Genomic DNA, 20184 nt, shown 5'->3' on the forward strand with positions numbered 1-20184 from the left:
CTGCCATCTGCCATCATTAATGTTGAAATATTTCCACACCGCTGAGCCTGACATTCTGTCACTGCTGCCGGAGTCTCTGTGCCCTGAAAGTTCTGTCGATGACGTCACAGGGTATCGGTCTTTGGTATCGGAGTGTTTTACGAGTACATGAGCTCAGTATCGTATCGGTGCATCCGATGATTACGATGGACCCATTTGAAAACTGGTTCTTTCTGTCCCCATCTCAGCTTGATCCGGTATGGGACAGGAGAGAGTTTGTCCACAATTTCATGTGGTCCCGTCCAGTGTGGCAGAAACTTCTTTGTTAGCCGATGAGAGGTTGTCTGAGGTGGCTGTGTGTAGCGGTAGTACTAGACCCTGTCACCCACATCCAGTTCTTTGTGTGACGTAGTATGCTTTCTGGCCTTCTGCATTCTTTTGGAGTCGTTGTTGGGCAAAAGCAAATGTGGTTCTCAAATGCCGGTGTAGTTCCTCAGGGTATTGGTGAGTGGTGTAGGCGGTGACAAGGTTGGAGTCTCCTGGCTGGTACAGCAGGTGTAAGGGCAATGTCATTTGATGGCCTGTCAGTAATTCGAAGGGAGGCACACCTGTTGACTCATGTGGAGTTGCTCTGATGGCCATAAGCACCAGGGGAAGTTTCACATCCCAGTCCTTCTGGTTAGCAGACACGTATTTTCTTAGCATGCTGACAACAGTCTGATTCGTTCGTTCCACTTGACCCGAAGAGATTGGATGGTGGCTTATGTGCAGCTGAGCTTGTATTCCCAGAAGTTTCCAAATCTGCTGCATGATCTCAGCTGTGAAGTAGGTGCACATGTCTGAGTTGACTCTCAGCGGCAGCCCGAACCTGGAGAATATGTGATTCATCAGGAGGTATGCTGTAGTTTGTGCAGTGTCAATTGGATGCTGGGAGGCATTCTAACCACTTTGTGAACTGGCATACGACTGTGAGGAAATACTTGTTGCCTCTTGTTGACTTGGGCAGGGGTCCGACCCAGTCAATTTGGAGGTCTGACCAAGGAAATGTGACTCCTCTGCGCTGCAGTGGGGCTCTGTGGTTTGGGTTTCCTGGTTGGAATTGGCAGCAAATAAGGCATCCTTTCACATACTCTGCCATATATTGCTGCATGCCGGGCCAGTATGCCACTTGTTTTAGTTTCTCATAAGTGGCTCTTGTGCCGTGGTGTCCCGCACATGGTGCGTCGTGGGCATACATCAACAACACCCCCCTTTGGCACTGTGGCACCACAAGCCTTGGCACAGTGAGGTCATCAGGGACATACCATAGAATGTTGTCCATCACACGCAGCATGGGTTTTACGTTGAGTAGTCCTTTGAAGGTCGGAGCATCAGCAAGCTGAGCAGGTGTGATAGGGTGGTTGGAGGGGTCAGAGAGGTGGTGAAGAGTAGTCTGTATGGAGGAGTCAGAGGCTTGCATGTCAGCAATGTCATTAGTGGAGATTTGAGGAGCCAGCGTGAGCGGCTGTGAGGTGGGCATTGTGGTGGGTTGAGTATGTTTGCTGCGGGTTATTGCTGCCACGTTAAGGGTGGGTGGGTTGGTGGAGACCATAACTCGCCGTGTAGTGCACCTGCTTTGGCTAGGGCATCCGTTTGGTCATTGAGGTCCTTGTCTGGACCAGGTTGCTTTGTCTACTGGAAAAAAGTGAAAGGACACTCAATTATATCATGTTCACTTTGTGATGACATCGCATGCCTGGAACTGGTGTCGGTGTTTAACTGGTTTGTTGTTTGCTGGCTTGAAACTATTTTGCTTCCAGCCTGGAAGATGGCATGTGAAGCAAAGTCTGGCATAGTTGGAGTCTGTGCAGATTAGCAGTTCTCTGATGTTATGGGATGATGCTATTTGCAGGCTGCCTGGACGTTACCCAGCGCCGACTTGTGATTTTGAGCATATCGTGCTTCCACGTTGCGCCCTTAGAGGGCCATTAGCCATGTGGCTATGCGTGCGTTTGTGACCACACCATCACGGATGCGCTGGCTGTTAAGAAATGTGACAGGCTGGTGACAGGTCTCGATGATCACTTTCTGTGCTCCGATGTAGTTGGAGAATCTTTGGATGGCCCATACAGTACAGAGCAGGGCTTTTTCACAGTCTGAGTATTTGCACTCTGGGGAAAGAAGAGTCTTGCTGGCATATGCAACCACCCTTTTGTCCTGGTCATGACGTTGGTATAGACCAGCGCTGAGGCTGTGGCTGGAGAATCCAGCGTCCAAGTAGAACTCCTGTGGATCCGGGTATGCCAGACTTGGAGTAATGCACAGATGTTGTTTCAGCTCATTCATGGCATTTTGCTGATTGTCTGTCCAGATGAAGGGGCAGTCCTTTTTCAGTGAGAGGGCGTGTAATGTCTGAATAGTTTTCAATGAACTGCCGTGAATAGTTGCACACACCTAGAAAACTTTGGAGTTCTGAGACATTGGCGGGTGGCTTGATGTTCTGAATGGCCTGGATGCGGCTGGTTTGGGGCTCAATACCCCGCGGTCCGATGAGCAGGCCCACATAGTTGACCTTGGCCTTGCACCATTGTCCTGTGTGGAGGACAATCTTGGTGCTGGCGGCAGTCAGTTGGTGCAGAACATGGTCAATTTCTTTCAGGTGATCAGCCACCGTCATGCTTTTCATGAGAATATCATCAACGTAGATTAAATTCCCTCTTACTCTAGCATCTGGGCATGCTTTGTTGAGGAAGATGTTAAATTCGGCGGGTGAGTTGGCATAGCCGAATGGGCACCTCGTGAAGGTGTACTGTCGATTGCAGAAGGAGAATGCCAGCTTCTGTTGGTCATCTGGATGCACCGGTATAGTCCAAAATCCCGAGGCCACATCAAGCATGGAGAAGATTGTGGCACCTCTGATTCTTGGTATTTCTTGTTCCAACTGCGTTACAAGCCACCGTGATAATGGCACCTGTTGATTTAGTTTCCTATAGTCGATGGTTGGTCGCCACTTGCCGTTTGGTTTAAGGACATGCCAGATGGGGCAGAATAGGTGCTGTTACACGGCTGGATGACACCTTTCTCAAGCATAGAGTTGATGATCTCTTGTACAGGTTCATACGATTCTAGGGGGATCTTTTATTGCTTGACAAAAGTGGGTGTAGCTCTTGGGTGCGTTGGGATTAGCACAATATGAAGGTTAGTGAGGCCACACTCTAAAGAGTCCTTGGCAAATGACTCTTTGTATTTGTACAGGACTTTGCGGAGTTTGTAGCGGTCTGCATCCTCCTGTATGGCATCAGCATCTTTCAGAATTTGCTGGACTTGTGTCTCAAAACCTGGGTATGGCTCTTTTGTCATTAATTCCTCTGTCTCGTGTGCAGTCAGAGGTGCAGCAACACTGTTAGTCTCGCCGGTGTCGTGGTTAGAGACTGTATACACGGCAAGATGTTGGTATTCTGTTAGCTCTGTTCTACACACCTGCTCCTTGACCACTGGCATGACTGAAGTTATGGTGATGATCTTGAAGGGTGCTGCTGACACTGTGTGGCCTGAGCTTCCTTCTGGAATCACTGAATCTGGGATGGGTCCAATTACTGGTAAAATCAGTTCAAAGTCATGGAAGTCATAACTCACTAGCTAACCCAGACGGTAGGCCTTAGCCACTCTGACATCCGTTGCTGTGCAGTTGTTGAACAAGATGTACACATCTTGTTCAACCCAGTTCCCCACACTCGGGTGAAGGCTGGAAGAAGCCCAATGTGTGGCTGAAGGTTTGACATCGCAGGTTGAGTTGAACAGCGACCCCTTTGGTATAGGCTGGTACTACAGTCTCTTGTTCGCTGATAAGCGTGCAGGCCTCAGGGATTGTTTGGCCTGACAGGAGGTTCTCAAGGTTGATAGGAACAGTGGGGGACTGTGAGGTCATTGGAGCCCATATCACTTCATTGGTCTTGTCCACATGAGCCCTGAGACAAATCAAAATGTATGCTCCGATGTTCACATCACGCGGTTGGTATGGAAAGACCAGGAAGTAATGGGTTAAGCATCTGTCATTCCACTTCAAGTTCAGGGCACAGATGCCCTTGGCAGTCACCAAGGTTGACGGGCAGGGATTCAAAGGGAATCGTGTGCGTTTGTTAGCAAAACGAATGTCCGTTGTGTGCTGTCTGAGTGCATTGAACAGTGAGATGCTGATGGCTGAATTGTCTGCCCACAGTGCTAGTATGGGGTCTGTTGTTGTGGCATCACTCAGCTGTAAGCCCCCCGTGACCTGGGGGCCATATGAGTCAAGAGTCTTTGGCTAGCTGGAAAGCACATAGCAGTGACCTTGAACCTTGCTCTTGCTCCAGCACACACCTCTGATATTTAAGAGTTCGATTCTGTCTCTTGGCTTCAATCTGAAGTCTCTCAAAAAGTTGGCATGACATTAGAGTGAGGTCAGCTCCAGTGTCCACGCGGGCTTCCAGTCTCACCTCATTTTCCAATTTGATGGCCAAGTATAGTTTTTCGGCCACCCCCCTTTCGATCAGGTTCCCCAGGAGTCTTGGCACTAGGGCTTGTGTGGTGACTGGCAAGCAGTCAGAACTGGTTTCGTGTGGCTCGTCAGGGAGGCAGACCACCTAAACCGCGCTTTTGTCTACTTTAGGGTCCTGGCTGGAGGTGTGGTGCTGGATGTCGGCTGGCTCTGGAGGTTCAACCGTCAGCTGAGATGGTTGTGTGATGTCATCACTTGGTGATGGGATATCTGGTTCTGTGGTTGACAGTGGATTATCAGTGATCTGGTTGGGAGGTTCATTTTGGGAGGACTCGGAGTGGGCGTTGGGGTCAGATCTCATGCTTAGTCATAACTGATCTGACTCATCCTTTTTGTCTCCCTTGTGGTGCTTTTTCTGGAGGAGTTCCTTTAAAAGTCTCATGATCTCTGCTGACTCAGATGCAGCCTCCTTTTTTATTCTAGTTTATATTTGGGCTTGTCCAGGGCATGTTGAGAGGGGTTCTGCTGCTGGCAGTCCGAGCTTGATGCTTGTGTCGATGAGTGTCGGCTCCCCTTGGGCTGTCTCTTTGCTTCCCATGTGGCTTCACGACACCCAGTGGTGGTTCTCGGGGTGCCCAGTCTGGTGCTTTGGACGGGCACCACCATGGCCATGCTGCCCTCTGCTGGCTGTAAAGGATCTGGACATTTTGTAGACAGGTTTGTCACTGTGGCTTTGCTCTGCATCCTCTAGAGCAAGTTCTGAACTTTGATTTGTGACAGGATAGATTGGGGGGGGTTTTCCCGTCTTTTCAGAAGCAGTTCTTTGTTTGTCATAGGCCTTATGGGCTAAGTCTCGCAGCTGTTGGGTGGACATAGTTCGTGGGCAAGCCAGAACGCCCAAGTGGTGACTCACTGTTGGGTGCAGGTTCTGGAGAAACAGAGTTTTGAAGTTGAATTCCTCTTCCATTCCTGGCTCATTCCGTGCTCCGAAGTATGCCTGTCTGAGCCTATTGTAGAAGGCCTGCATGGTTTCCTGTCTGCCCTGTTTAAGGTCCATGGCCGTAATCAGTCCTTGCTCTAATTCTGGGTCAGAAAACTCCTTGATCAGAGCCTGCTGCAGTTGCTGGTAATCCACTTTGACCGTTTCTGGCTGTTGGTCTAGAAAACTTTGCACGTCACGGCTGGATGTGATTCTGAGCAGATAGAGTCTGTCTCGGGTGGTAACATTGGCAACAGTTTGCAAGTGGAATTCAATGTCTTTTAAATAGGCGAGCACATTGTGGCCTCCTGCAGGATCTGGAGTGAAAGTGGGAATGTTTCTTGCCAGCTTATCCAATTCTTTAGGTGACACACCGTGACTGGAAGACAGCCTTTCTGCTGCTGGGGGTTCTGGGATGCTGGCAGGTGAAGTCTTGAGTAGTGGGCTCTCACCCCCCTTTCGAACTGAGAATTCTTGACTAGCAGGTATCAGTCTACTGGTTAGGGGAAATTCGGTGGTGTGCATTTCCCTTTCAGAGTCACTTTGCAATCTATATGCATGTTTAAGCTCTCTGAGTTCTTCTTTTAAATAGTCTCTTTGTTAACCCGGGGCACTGACTTCAGCCAGTGCACTTTGCAGATGTCCCTCACAGGCCTTGGCCCTGGCTTCTCTTTCTTTAAGTTCAGTCTCTGCTCTCATCAGGAGAGCCTCAGCTTGCTGGAGACGCTAGTTGGTTCAGTTGACTTTGAGCGAGCACCCAGTTTTTCTGAGCTTCCTCAGCCTGGACATTCAGCACTGTTGATTCCTGTTCCCGGCGGGAGATGCCTGCTTCACTCAGCTTTGCCTGGCAGAGGAGGTTATGGGCCAGTAACCCGACGATCTTGGCCAGCTCTTTGTGGCTGTAGTCCTGTGTCGGATCGTGGGCCATCAAAGCGCTCAGGTTGTCGTCGAGCTGTTCAGGTTGTGGCGGCTCCAGGAAGAAAGATACTAGTCAGGGCACAACAGCCAGGTCTCTAGTCGATCCCAGTGGGCATCAGGGCTGGATGATCGAGACATGTTGGCTCACTGGTAAGAGAGAGAGGGAGAGAGAGAGAGAGGGAGGGACAGCACAAAAGGCCAATGCAAGTCCTTATAGCGTTAGCAGGCTGCAATTATAGTAATTGTATGCTCTATGCGCGATCTGTTTGGTGGATACAAACAGTTAACGGAGGGTAGACCCAGCACCTGTTATCTCAGCCGTGAATGGCAAGGTGTGTCTAATTGTTGTGGGGGCACCGGAAAGGATCTAACAAAAGATTGCTGACAGCATGATCGTCTAAAGATTTTGGCAGCTTGGGTCGTCAATCTCTTACTCAGCCTTCCCTGATGATTCTCAAAGGTTTGGTCTTAAAGTTTGAAGAGAAATCTGATTTTAGCACTAGAGGGAGTGCTACCTATAGGTGCACACATATGGCTAGAATACAGAGATTAATTTTAAATTTAAATTCAAACACTGTTTGAACTAAATTTAAACAAGTGAGTGGTTAAGGCAAGAGAGAAAGAAGCCTGGATAATACAGAATGAGAATAACCAAAAAATAAATAAATAAATAAAATAAATAAATATATATATATATATATATATATATATATATATATATATATATATATATATATATATAATAAAACAAAATAAATAAAAAATCTATAAAAAAAGAGAAGAATCAAAGTTATGATAATAAATCAAATAAAACAAACCAAGGGAGAATTGGCATAAGTTTTTCAAATGAAATGACAGGCTAACACACCACAACAAGTCACCTGGACTGCAGAAAAGGGAATTGTGTAAAAATGCTGTTTGTGGTCTACAGTTCAGCGTTTAACGCCATAATTCCCTCCACACTCACCTCCAATTTGGAGGTCCTTGGTCTCAGTACATACTTGTGCCAATGGATCTCCAGCTTCCTGAAGAACAGACCGCAAGCCGTACGGATGGGTAAACACACCTCATCCTCCATCACCCTAAGTACTGGAGCCCCTCAAGCAGTGTTGGGTGTAACGCGTTACTGTAATTAAATTACTTATCCACTGAAAAAGTAAAGTAAGGGATTACTGTTCATTTAATTACAGTTACTTATAAAGTACTTGCGTTACATACAGTAAATAATTTCAACAGTTCTAAAAGCAGTATTGAATTTGAAATCTAAATTTACCGTCTAAAGATATTGAATGTAGCGGCTTTAACCCTCCGCGTGCGGGTGCGTTCACTTTCAGATTTTCCTGATTCACAGAGAAACCTTAAATACTCAAATCAGGGCCGGCACCAAGAGGGGGCATTCGCGGGCAGAGTTACGGTGCCCCCACTTTCCATCCTCTCCCCTTCTTGCTGAACGTGATCGTTTCGAAAGCGAAAGTGAAACCGGTAAAACAGCGCACATAAGAAAGCGATTGCACGCTTTAGCGAGCGTCAGAAACTGCACGCAATCACAGATTGCACGCTTCCCATCCCACCCTGAACCACCACTACCCGCCACACACACACAAAACGGGATTTGTGCCCCCCCCCCCCAGAAATTCAAATGCCCCTCTGATGGAGGTGCCCTGGCGCCTGCTCTGACTCAGATACATATAAGACTAAAATCAATAGAATCTAAAAATCTTGAAGTGTCTACTTGACACTTGAACGAATTCAAATTAAAAACTAATGTTTCTGATTATGCAATCCGTATGAAACTAAAGCAAGGTACAGTCTTTCCCGTGTCTGAGCTCATTATATGCAGTCACCTGCGCGCATATGCCCTCACCTAGATACAAAAAAAAAGTAAAATATTAAGAAAAAAAAAAATCATCTAATATTCATCATTTTTGAAAGAAGACCTGCTATGAGAAATTTACCTCATAAGAACAGCGCGATCTGACATTATGCAGCAGAGAAGATCATTTCTGTAATTTATTCTTTCCTACATTAGTTAACGTGTTATTTTGACATAAACCTGTACAGATTTTACTAGTTGGGGTTTTCCTGAACATCTTTCCAAACTGAAATGTATTGTTTAACTTTTAAGCCTTTTTGTTATTCAGATATTTTGCAGAGTATTTCTATTTGTTAACCAAAGGTGGTTACATTTTTTTCATAAAAATGTTTAAGTATTACAGTTGTTTTAAAGCTAAAAGGCTAAACTATTCTATGTTTGACTCGAATTGAAAGAATATAGAGTTTAATTTCTATTAAGGTTTATAGGGATTTTAAGATGTAGCCTAATTAGCGATTTGAATAATTAAGTTACTTATTGAGTAACTAAGTTACTTTTCAGATAGAGTAATTAGTAAAGTAATTTAAATACAATATTGATGAAGTAATTAGTAACTGTAATTAATTACTTTTTGAAAGTAACTTACCCAACACTGCCCTCAAGGTTGTGTTCTGAGCCCCCTGCTGTACTCACTGTACACTTATGACTGTGTGGCCATTTCCAACTCCACTACCATCATCAAGTTTGCTGATGACACTCTTGTGTTGGGCCTGATCTCAGACAACGACGAGACGGCCTACATACAGGAGATTAAGAACCTGGAGAGTTGGTGCCAGATGAATAGTCTACACCTGAACATCAGCAAAACTAAGGAGCTGATAGTAGACTTCAGTACGAAGCAGGAGCGGTCATACCAGCCGACCACGATCAGCGGGACTCCAGTGGAGAGAGTGGACAGCTTCAGATACCTGGGTGACGAGCCCTCCGTCAGCGGAACGTACCATCCACACTGAGCTCCCTGACCTGCAGGAGATCTACAGCAAGCGGTGCCTGACCAGGGCCAGGAAGATAGTGAAGGACCTCAGCCATCCCAACAATGGACTCTTTTCTCTGCTGCGTTCAGGGAGGCGCTTCCGCTCCATGAAGGCGAACACAGAGAGAATGAGGAGGAGCTTCTTCCCGCAGGCCATTCGGAGTCTTAACCACTCTCCACTCTAATCAATCTGCACTAATGTCAGTCTCAGTTGTAGAAGGTTACGTGAGGATAAATGAGTGGGATTTACATACCATTTGTCTAGTATTCCTTTTACTCACTATACACTTTACTGCACTGCACACAGACACTTTATCACTGACATACACTTTATTTTTAGAGAATCTATATAGAATCATATTCTATTTTTATTCTTCATATTCTATTTTATTTTATTCCTAGTTTATTTCTATATATATATGTTTACTGTACTTATTTTCTATTTGTATTTTTGTAAACTTGAGGTTTTCTTAATTTTGTTGGACAATTTGTTGGACAGTCGTACAATACATTTCACTACATGTCGTACTATGTATGTATATGTATGTGAAAAATAAAATTTGAATTTGAATTTGATTTGAATTTTAACCAAGGAAAACCAAGTTACTGAGAATGGCCACAAAGTGGCGTGGGTGAGACACCCAAGGGTCAGAGAGAGGAGGGTAGAAGTGAAATTTGAGAAGTGCTAGACACTCAACTAACTTGCCCTCTAGTGTTAGTCAAAGGTACTGTGATTAAATCTGAGAGCATCTAGTGTGATTGCTCTTGCTCGCAGCTGATTTACTGGAACGATCACAAGTACAATGCAATTTGATCTTGAGTTTGTGCAAATTAACTGCTCAAAGGTGTGTGTGGCAGGGTTTCTTCGCTGCCTGTTACACAATAACCATTATAAACAAGAGGGTTTCTTCTCTGTTGTTACACAAATTATCACTTGATCAGGGATTTTAGGACTCTCCTTTACATACCAGTTATATATGATTAGATTTGAATTAGGCACCCATTCATACGCTACTTGTTAACCTAAGAGAGTAACGATCATCTAGTTGAATGAAATTTGCCACACAAATAACTTCAGTCTAGCGATACAATCACATAAGGCCTTTAAAAGATGATAAGAGGAGCATTGCTTATATCAATCTTTATCGCAATAATGAAGGAAGATTTCTTCGTTCAAACAGGCGATTTTGATAATATTAAAAATGTACTGCAAAGAGATTTCTTCGTCTTTACAGAACAATTTTAATATTATGAACTGCAGTTTACTTTAACAATTAACAGTGACTAAATGTTAGACAAGCAGGCTGTTAAAAAATATACAGTATTGGAGGTGGCTTTAAACCATCCAATCAAAAGAGTGAGTTCACGTTGCGACTTGTCTCACTCTAAGCGCGCATAATACAAAAACACAAATAAACTGATACTGAGTTTGCTCACAAACAATGTTTGAATTTGCCCGCGGTTCTCCACCATTTAAACATGTAGTAAAATTTGCTTAAAAGGGAATTTTTATTAGTTATAACTGGTTATAATTAATAATAAATATTTAGATTAGATCTTAGAATTGACTGTAGCAGAATCAATATTGCAATTACTTGATCTGTCCGTCCACCGAGCAGACAATATAATTATTTATCAATTCTAGGAAAGATTATTTTCCTGGCCAAGGAACAATAGCCTTCCTACTTGTATAGTGGTAGCAGTAGTTTAGCATGTAGCAAGGAGCAGCATTCAGTGACTTCGAATCATGAGCAGAACACAGAGACAATCAATTGTGAATATAAGGGATTTAATAAATGAAACTATAGCTAACACAACTAAACTAAGCAAAACATATATATACAGAATGAAGGAGAGTAAGAAAAATAGAGAGAAGAGCAAAAGAATAGCAATATTTCACATCAATTAACCGCAACCCAAATGAGAATCATCAGAGAATCACAATTCACCTTAAAAAGGGGTTCAAACTTAACACGCATCTAAATAGTTGTAAACGTTTACTTGCATTAGTTTTGTTGCTGAATGAGAGTCTTGATGCGGTAGACAAAAGGTTCTTGATGATTTCTTTAGGAGTGAGCGGAAGATTTTCCTCTGTTCTTCTGAAGATAGGAAGGTCCACAGCAAGTCCGCAAAGTTACTTGGATCTAAAACTGCCAGAAGGCTAACTCAAGAGGAGAGTTTGGGAGCGTGTCCGTCTCAAGAATAAGCGTTTTGAGCACCGATTAGTCTGAGTTCTGAACTTTTGATAGTTTGTAGCCGCACACACTTTTTGGGTGGAGTGGCCAATCAGAGGCATGCATTTTTAACAGGAGAAACTTTCTTTGTCTCCGTTTATGCTCCATTCTCATTTTTATTGCCGGTCTGGAGAGTTGGTGCAGTTTTACTTCAAAACATAGTAAAAATTGTATGATGCATTTCACGATCACATAGTGTACCTCATTGTTCGAGGAATAAAAAGAAGCTAATTTTGATACCAAGAAAATAACCTATAGAAGATATTAAAGCAGAGATACACTCATACACTTGAATATAGCCGTTTAGAGTCTAACTAATACAAGGGTTGTAACTAGGTTAATATAATAGGGGAATATACATACAACACATGCATATACCAGATACATTTATAACTGCTTAATTATGGCCTAAATAAAGCAAATGTATTTGTGAGTGTGTGTGTGTGTGTGTGTGTGTGTGTGTGATTGAAAATAATGTGATTGATTGTGTATTTGAAATTGTGGAGATCACTGGTCTAGTCAGGCCGTTGGTGCCTGGCACGGGGAGGTCATTCACTCCTTTTCGGAATGTGTTTGAAGTTTGATAGGGTAACCAGAGAGGTGACCTGCTTAGCGTCTTTTGATAGTGGGGAAAAACCATTGGCAATATAAATGTAAATGGTGAGGCCAGGTCAGTAATTTATATGCAGATGTCAAAAGGCTATAAGGGTCTCTTAAAACCAAGTGTAATTAACCATCAATGAGCTTACGCAGATGCTACACTAGCATTTGTAAAACTGCATTTTTTCATCTAAGAAATATATCTAAATTGAGACTTATGCTCTCAAAGTCAAATGCAGAAATGTTAATTCATGCATTTACGACCTCAAGGTTAGATTATTGTAATGCTTTATTGGGTGGTTGCTCTGCATGCTTAATAAACAAATTCCAGATGGTCTAAAATGCAGCAGCTAGAGTTCTTACTAGAACCAGAAGTATGACCACATTAGTCCGGTTCTGTCAACACTGCACTGGCCTATTAAACATCATATCGATTTTAAAATGTTGTTAATTACTTATAAACCCCTGCATGGTTTAGCTCCTCAGTACTTGAGCGAGCTCTTATCGCATTATAGTCCTCCACGTCCACTACGTTCTCAAAACTCTGGCCATTTGATAATACCTAGAATATCAAAATCAACTGCGGAAGTGTTACAGATCTGCCAGGCTCTGCCACCACATTACCACAGCAATCACTCTCACCTGTGTTGATTACACTCACCTGTTCCTCGTCACGCTCCTCGTTACTGCTCCCCATAAAACCACACACCGCCTGACACTCAATGTCCGGTCTCGTTTCACAAAGGAGGACTACTTCTGCTACTCCAAGCTTTTGTGTGTATAGCTACGAAGTTTACTTACCTGCTACTTATCATACTTGCACTCTGTACCCTCAGGATCTAGTTCCTCGTCTGCTCCAGAGTTCCTGAGTCTCGGCTCCCAGTCGACGGTGTGTGTGCTCTCTTCACTCCTCTCCGTGTGTGCGGCGTCACCTGCAAGAAAGCATTACGCAAGTTCATTCCGATTCACCCCTGCCAAGAATTCCATTGCTCATACTCACCCGCTATCCTGCTATCCATCATCTGGTTATCAATAAACATTACCTGCACTGTTCATCTGCCTCTGTCCTCATCTGTGATAGAAGACCGGACCTTTACCGAAGATGAGGTATGATTTAACCTCGATTAATGTGTGGCCCAGTGAAGAGGACAACCTTCCAGGGGGCTGCACAAAATTTATTTTTCAGAACGGACGGGATGTGGAGGATTATGTGGTGGAGTTTCTGGAAACCAGCCACCAGGCCTTATGTAGCGACCTCACCTTAATGAAGGGATTTAGAGTCGGACTGGATGAGGAAATTCAGCTGCTGATGCCGTCAGGTGACCCCGGCTGGAGTTTAACTCAATATCTGAATTTCGCCCTGTGGATCGCTGGATCCTCATATTTCGTAGGAAAACAGGAGGATCCACAAGCTTCAGATTCCAGCCCACCTGAGTTCCCGCTGGTCCCGTCCAGCCCACCTGAGTCTCCGCTGGTTCCATCCCGCTCCGTGCTGCAAGAGCGCCCCCGAGAATCCCATTTTCAGACCACGGCCAGGAGTGCCGATCCCGAACCCCAGGAATCCAGTTCTCGAACCATGGCCAGGAGTGCCGATCCCGAACCCCGAGAATCCAGTTCCCAGACCACGGCCAAGAGTGCCGATCCCGAATCCAGTTCCCAGACCTCGGCCAGGAGTGCCGACCCCGAATTCCGAGAATCCAGTTCCCAGACTACGGCCAGGAGTGCCGATCCTGAATTCCGAGAATCCACGGCCAGGAATGCCGATCCCGAATCCAGTTACCAGACTACGGCCAGGAGTGCCAATCCCCAATCCCGAGAATCCAGTTCTCGAATCACGGCCAGGACTGCCGATCCTGAACCCCGAGAATCCAGTTCTCAGACCCCGGCCAGGAGTGCCGTTCCTGATCCCCAAGTGTCCGCGCTGCCCGAGCGCCCCCAAGAGCCGGCCCCTCGCACGTGCCCTCCAGTGCTGGCCCCTCGCACGTGCCCTCCAGTGCTGGCCCCTCGCACGTGTCCTCCAGTGCCGGCTCCTCGCATGTGCCCTCCTGCGTCTCCGCTGGGTCCGTCCAGCTCCGTGCTGCCAGAGCGCCCCACGGAGCCCGCTCCGCCAGAGCGCCCCCAAGAGCCCTATCCTCCTGAGCTTTCCCATGAGCCTGCTCCTCCAGTGTGGGCCCCAGAGGGGAACAATCCCAAATAAATTTTGGGGGGGGGCCATATAGTCTCGGCCTGTGTGGCCATCCAAGATCCAAGGCCACAAAGCTCCCCGATCCACCATGGCCATCCAAGATCTCTGATCCGCCAGGGCCATCCAAGATCTCTGATCCGCCAGGGCCGTCCAAGCTCCCCGATCCGCCAGGGCCGTCCAAGGACCCCGATCCGCCAGGGCCATCCAAGGTCTCTGATCCGCCAGGGCCATCCAAGCTCCCTGACCCGCCATGGCCGTCCACGCCCCCTGACCCGCCATGGCCGTCCACGCCCCCTGACCCGCCATGGCCGTCCACGCCCCCTGACCCGCCATGGCCGTCCACGCCCCCTGACCCGCCATGGCCGTCCACGCCCCCTGACCCGCCATGGCCGTCCACGCCCCCTGACCCGCCATGGCCGTCCACGCCCCCTGACCCGCCATGGCCGTCGACACCCCCTGACCCGCCATGGCCTCCCGAGTCCCCAGTCCCGCCATGGCCTCCCAAACCGCCTGATCCGCCATGACTTCCCGAGTCCCTGGATCCAACCTGGAGGCTTCCCCCGTGTCTCGCCCTGCATCGGCCTTCAGGATGTTCCGTCCCCTATGTGGTTGTTGCGGTGCGGGACGCACCTTCCGGGAGGGGGAGCTAATGTTACAGCTCTGCCACCACATTACCACAGCAATCACTCTCACCTGTGTTGATTACACTCACCTGTTCCTCGTCACGCTCCTCGTTACTGCTCCCCATAAAACCACACACCGCCTGACACTCGACGTCCGGTCTCGTTTCACAAAGGAGGACTACTTCTGCTACTCCAAGCTTTTGTGTGTATAGCTACGAAGTTTACTTACCTGCTACTTATCATACTTGCACTCTGTACCCTCAGGATCCAGTTCCTCGTCTGCTCCAGAGTTCCTGAGTCTCGGCTCCCAGTCGGCGGTGTGTGTGCTCTCTTCACTCCTCTCCGTGTGTGCGGCGTCACCTGCAAGAAAGCATTACACAAGTTCATTCCGATTCACCCCTGCCAAGAATTCCATTGCTCATACTCACCCGCTATCCATCATCTGGTTATCAATAAACATTACCTGCACTGTTCATCTGCCTCTGTCCTCATCTGTAACAGGAAGGCAGATCCTTTTCCTATTTAGCGCCAAAACTCTGGAACAATCTACCTAACACTGTTCGGGAGGCAGACATATTCTGTCAGTTTAAATCTAGATTAAAGTCCCATCTCTTTAACCTGGCTTACACATAGCACACTAATATGCTTCTAATATTCAAATATGTTAAAGGATTGTTAGGCTGCATCAACCAGAACCGGAAACACTTCCCATAACACCCAATGTACTTGTTACATCGTAAGAAGAATGGCATCTATGCTAATATTAGTCTGTTTCGTTTTTATTCTGAGATCACCGTAGCCACCCGATCCAGTCCGTATCCAGATCAGATGATCACTGCAGTCACCTGGATCCAGTCCGTATCCAGATCAAATGGTGGATCAGCACCCAGAGATGACCTCTACAGCCCTGAACGTCAGCGGAGATCAGGACACCTAGATGAGCCCCAGAGACAGATCCCCATTGAAGACCTTGCCACCTAGGCGGCCATTGGGACAAGACCTTGGGAGCCAGATCAGTCCTCAGCACAAACTGCTGGTTCGTCTGGCCAGAGGAGAACTGGTCCCCCGACTGAGCCTGGTTTCTCCCAAGGTTTTTTTTCTCCATTCTGTCACTGATGAAGTTTTGATTCCTTGCCGCTGTCGCCTCTGGCTTGCTTAGTTGGGGACACTTAATTTCCAGCGATTATCGTCGACTTGATTGCACAGATACTATTTAAACTGAACTGAGCTGGACGATGACGTCATTGAATTCAATAATGAAATACCTTTAACTGAAAATTGAGTGTTTAATCTTGTCATTTTACATTATTGACACTATTTTCCTATTTTGATATTGGAAAGTTACTTTGACACAATCTGTATTGTTAAAAGCGCTATATAAATAAAGGTGACTTGACTTTACCATGATTTGTTAATGAAAATGCATGTCTTTTGTTCCTATAAGAGTTTACTGCAGTTCTGTCTCTAGCTCAGTGGTGCTGCTGAGAATGTTATTTGTAAACCATGTTTCCATAAAAATCATGATGTTGCAGTCTATAATCCGTGTGTGTTGTCATCTGAAACCAGTTCATCCATTTCATTCACCAAAGACAGTACATTTCAAGAAAGATGGGAGAGATGGTTGATGCAGATTTAGCTTTAGTCTAGATCTAATGCCACCCCACCCCACTTCCCCCACCTTTGTTTATGGTCAGAGCAGTGATGCTGGGTCCCCTCTACCAGACAAGCTAAATGAGCTGTATCAGCAATCCTCATCCAGGAGAAGGACTGAACTCCCATTTTTTTCGACAATATTACCAGTATCATAGGTAAACTTAAAGGGATAGTTCACCCAAAATTTAAAATTCAGTCATTAATTACTCACCCTCATGTTGTTCTAAATCAGTAAGACTTTCGTTCATCTTCAGAACACACATTTAGATATTTTTTAAGAAATCCAAGAGCTTTCTGACCCTGCATAGATGGCAACGCAACTGAAACATTTCATGGCCCAAGGTATTAAGAACATCTTTGAAATAGTCCATGTGACATCAGTGGCTCAATTATAATGTTATGAAGCTACTTTTTGTGCACTTCCATGTCAGTCTCCACCACCATTCATGAGAGTACCACGATGCATGCTTGTGAAAAAGTATTCTCGTATCTTCATAAAATTACGACTGAACCACTGATGTCACATGGACTGTTTTAACGATGTCCTTACTAACTTTCTGGGCCTGGGGACGTTTCAGTTGCATTGCTGTTTATGCAGGGTCAGAAAACGGATTTCATCAAAAATATCTTAATTTGTGTTCTGAAGATGAACAAAGGTCTTACGGGTTTGGAACAACATGAGGGTAATTAATGACAGAATTTTTATTTTTGGGTGAACTATCACTTTAAGTAAACATATTGTCCAGCATTGTACCATGAATAGTCTTTAATATTTATAATGTGTCTATATTAATGTTAAAATTAATGATTGGTTCTTGCAGTACTGTGGAACATTACACAGCAGGAATGCTTCTCAGCGGTGTAGGAGATGCTCTGGGTTACAGGAATCAACTGTGGGAATACAACCAATCCAGCCCTGCCATCCACCAGGTCAGACATACAACAATATTACAATTCTTACTCTTAAGAAATCTGTACATGAATATTTTAATATATTTTTTTAAATATTGTAAGTTTATTGTTGTTTTTTTATATTCAGTTTATTGTTAGACATCTGTATTATAGAGGAATATGGTTATTGTAAAAAAATTAAAATAAATGATATATATGTATATATATATATATATATATATATATATATATATATATATATATATATATATATATATATATATACACACACACACACACACACACACACACACACTCACCGGACACTTTATTAGGTACACCTGTTCAAAAACACAAATTGCTAATCAGCCAATCAGATGGCAGCAACGCAATGCATTTAGGCATCTAGATGTGGTGAAGACGACTTTCTGACGTTCAAACCGAGCATCAGAATGGGGAAGAAAGGGGATTTAAGTGCCTTTGAACATGGAATGGTTGTTGGTGCCAGACGGCCTGGTCTGAGTATTTCAAAAACTGCTGATCTACTGGGATTTTCATGCACAACCATCTCTAGGGTTTACAGTGAATGGTCCGAAAAAGAGAAAATATCCAGTGAGCGGCAGTTGTGTGGATGAAAATGCCTTGTTGATGCCAGAGGTCAGAGGAGAATGAGCAGACTGGTTAGAGATGATAGAAAGGCAACAGTAACTCAAATAATCACTCGTTACAACCAAGGTATGCAGAATACCATCTCTGAACGCACAACACATCGAACCCTGAAGCAGATGGGCTACAGCAGCAGAAGACCACACCGGGTGCCGCTCCTGTCAGCTAAGAACAGGAAACGGAGGCTACAATTCGCACAGGCTCACCAAAATTGGACAATAGAAGATTGGAAAAACATTGCCTGGTCTGATGAGTCTCAATTTCTGCTGCAACATTCAGATGGTAGGGTCAGAATTTGGTGTAAAGAACATGAAAGCATATGTACAGAAATCTGTAATATGTGTAATCTGTAATCTGTTAATATGTACAGAATCTATGGCACGCTCTCACTTACTACTGCTGGAAATCATTTACTTGTCCTTCGGTCTGTCTGTCTTCCAAGTGTCATGTAGTGTTACACTGTTATAACATACTACGATAGTATTGTGGTACCCAAGCCTCAATAGTATTGTTTGAAATATATATACATATTTTTGTATTGTTTTCAATTTTCAACTGATTTTCAGATTAATTTTTAGTATTATTTTTAGTAAAATAATAATAATAATAATAAATACTATTACTTACTGAAACTTACTGAAAATTGAATAAAGATTAGACTATGTTCTTGTGGTACTTATTAGCTTATTATCTGAGCCAATAAGTTACATTTCTCCTCTCTTCTGTAAATATTCTCTCTTCTGAAAACTCCCATTATAATCAGTGAAGCTGACTACACTGCACAATTAATCTTTAATCTTTTAACCGTATTGAACATTAATGGAGTAACAGATTTAGTGTGAAAATAAATCATTCAAGTCATTTATTTTGTTTAAAAATCTCATTAATGTATGAGGTAAAAGGCTCACCATCATGGGGCAAATGGCACACAGTATTGATACAAATACTTAAGCTAAAATGTTTTTTTTTGTTGTTTTTTTCTTTTTTAATAATATCTTTAATAGTTAAGTTAATACTTGTTCAAAACAATCACTTTATCAAAGTTTGTACTATTTTCTGCTTATTAAAATGTTAATACAAAATATATATTTTAATAATTTCAAATATATATCAAAACGATTTTAAAAAGTAAAGATTCTGAAAGTATTGAAGGAGATCCCACAATAATTTAATATAGATTTACAGTAGTAACAACTGTAACGTAATAAACAATATTAATATGTAATTTAAAGAAATAGTTTAATTTAGCTCAAAGGGAATCATTTATGATTTTATAGGGAATTTGAACAGAATCACTGTTTTACAGCTGATCACTGAGGCGGCAGCGATTCATTGACCAAGCCATATAACATCAACTCTGCACTGGATATTAAAATCCAAAATATAATGAAAACACTATTTAATAGCACAGTAACAGGATCGGCAGATTAAGATTAACTTCTAAGCACAAAACACAAGATACTTCTCTTTTCAATATAAATAACATTTTATTTATATAAAACTAAGACATAAACTAATCTAACACATGAACACAAGCATTCACACATTCACACGTTGCAGAAAGAGAGAAAGTGAGGAAAGGATGAGTTTAAGAGAATGAAAATGTGATATCCCAAGTTTACAGCAATATGTGCTATTGCATAGACCTGAACAACCATCAATCACTTATTTAACCCTCGCTTTGAGTTTCTCAATGAGGCTAAAATTTGTATTAAACTGCACCGACCCAGCAAAAAGTCTGGAGGTTACTTGCTTGCATTGCCTCTGGGATTCCCTTTTGTTGTTGTCATTGTCACAGGGGGGTTTTCCCAAGTTGCTGATTGGCTTAGTGTTCAGTAGTCGTTGAATTGACGTCTTGGGCGTTGACTGCAGAAGTTTTGAGGTGGTCACAGACTCGAGTTGAACTTGGAGACGAGGTGTGGCGGCAAAACTTAACTGAGTACACGAAACTCACAATGGAAAAGAAAATAAATTAAAGTAAAAGAATGAAGGGATGTAAAGAGACTAGATGGGTTTTCTTCTCATTGTGGTAGCAGCTGGCACATAGGTCAGAGCACGCTCAAAGAGCAGCGTCAAAACGCGGTGGCAAAAGAGAACAGAAGAGGAGAAGGGTGACTAAGAGGACCAAGAGAGAGTTTGATGGTGTCCTGAGTT

At 44.1% G+C, this 20184-nt stretch overlaps 1 protein-coding gene across 4 annotated transcripts in view; it reads left to right on the top strand.

Annotated features, from left to right (window-relative positions):
• LOC306857858 (ADP-ribosylhydrolase ARH1-like) overlaps positions 1-20184 on the top strand; it is a gene marked incomplete at its 5' end in the record, with an annotated part of 191497 nt that overhangs the window by 34817 nt on the left and 136496 nt on the right. For 3 of the 4 annotated variants that reach the window (XM_079398092.1, XM_079398094.1, XM_079398095.1), the window contains one exon: positions 17295-17403. In XM_079398092.1, the coding sequence (XP_079254218.1) occupies positions 17295-17403 (109 nt within the window). Of the gene's footprint in view, positions 1-17277; positions 17404-20184 lie in introns of those variants that run through there. The other variant, XM_079398093.1, reaches the window with a different exon arrangement.

Source organism: Barbus barbus, assembly GCF_936440315.1.
Source record: "Barbus barbus genome assembly, chromosome: 38".
Lineage (NCBI taxonomy): Eukaryota > Metazoa > Chordata > Actinopteri > Cypriniformes > Cyprinidae > Barbus > Barbus barbus.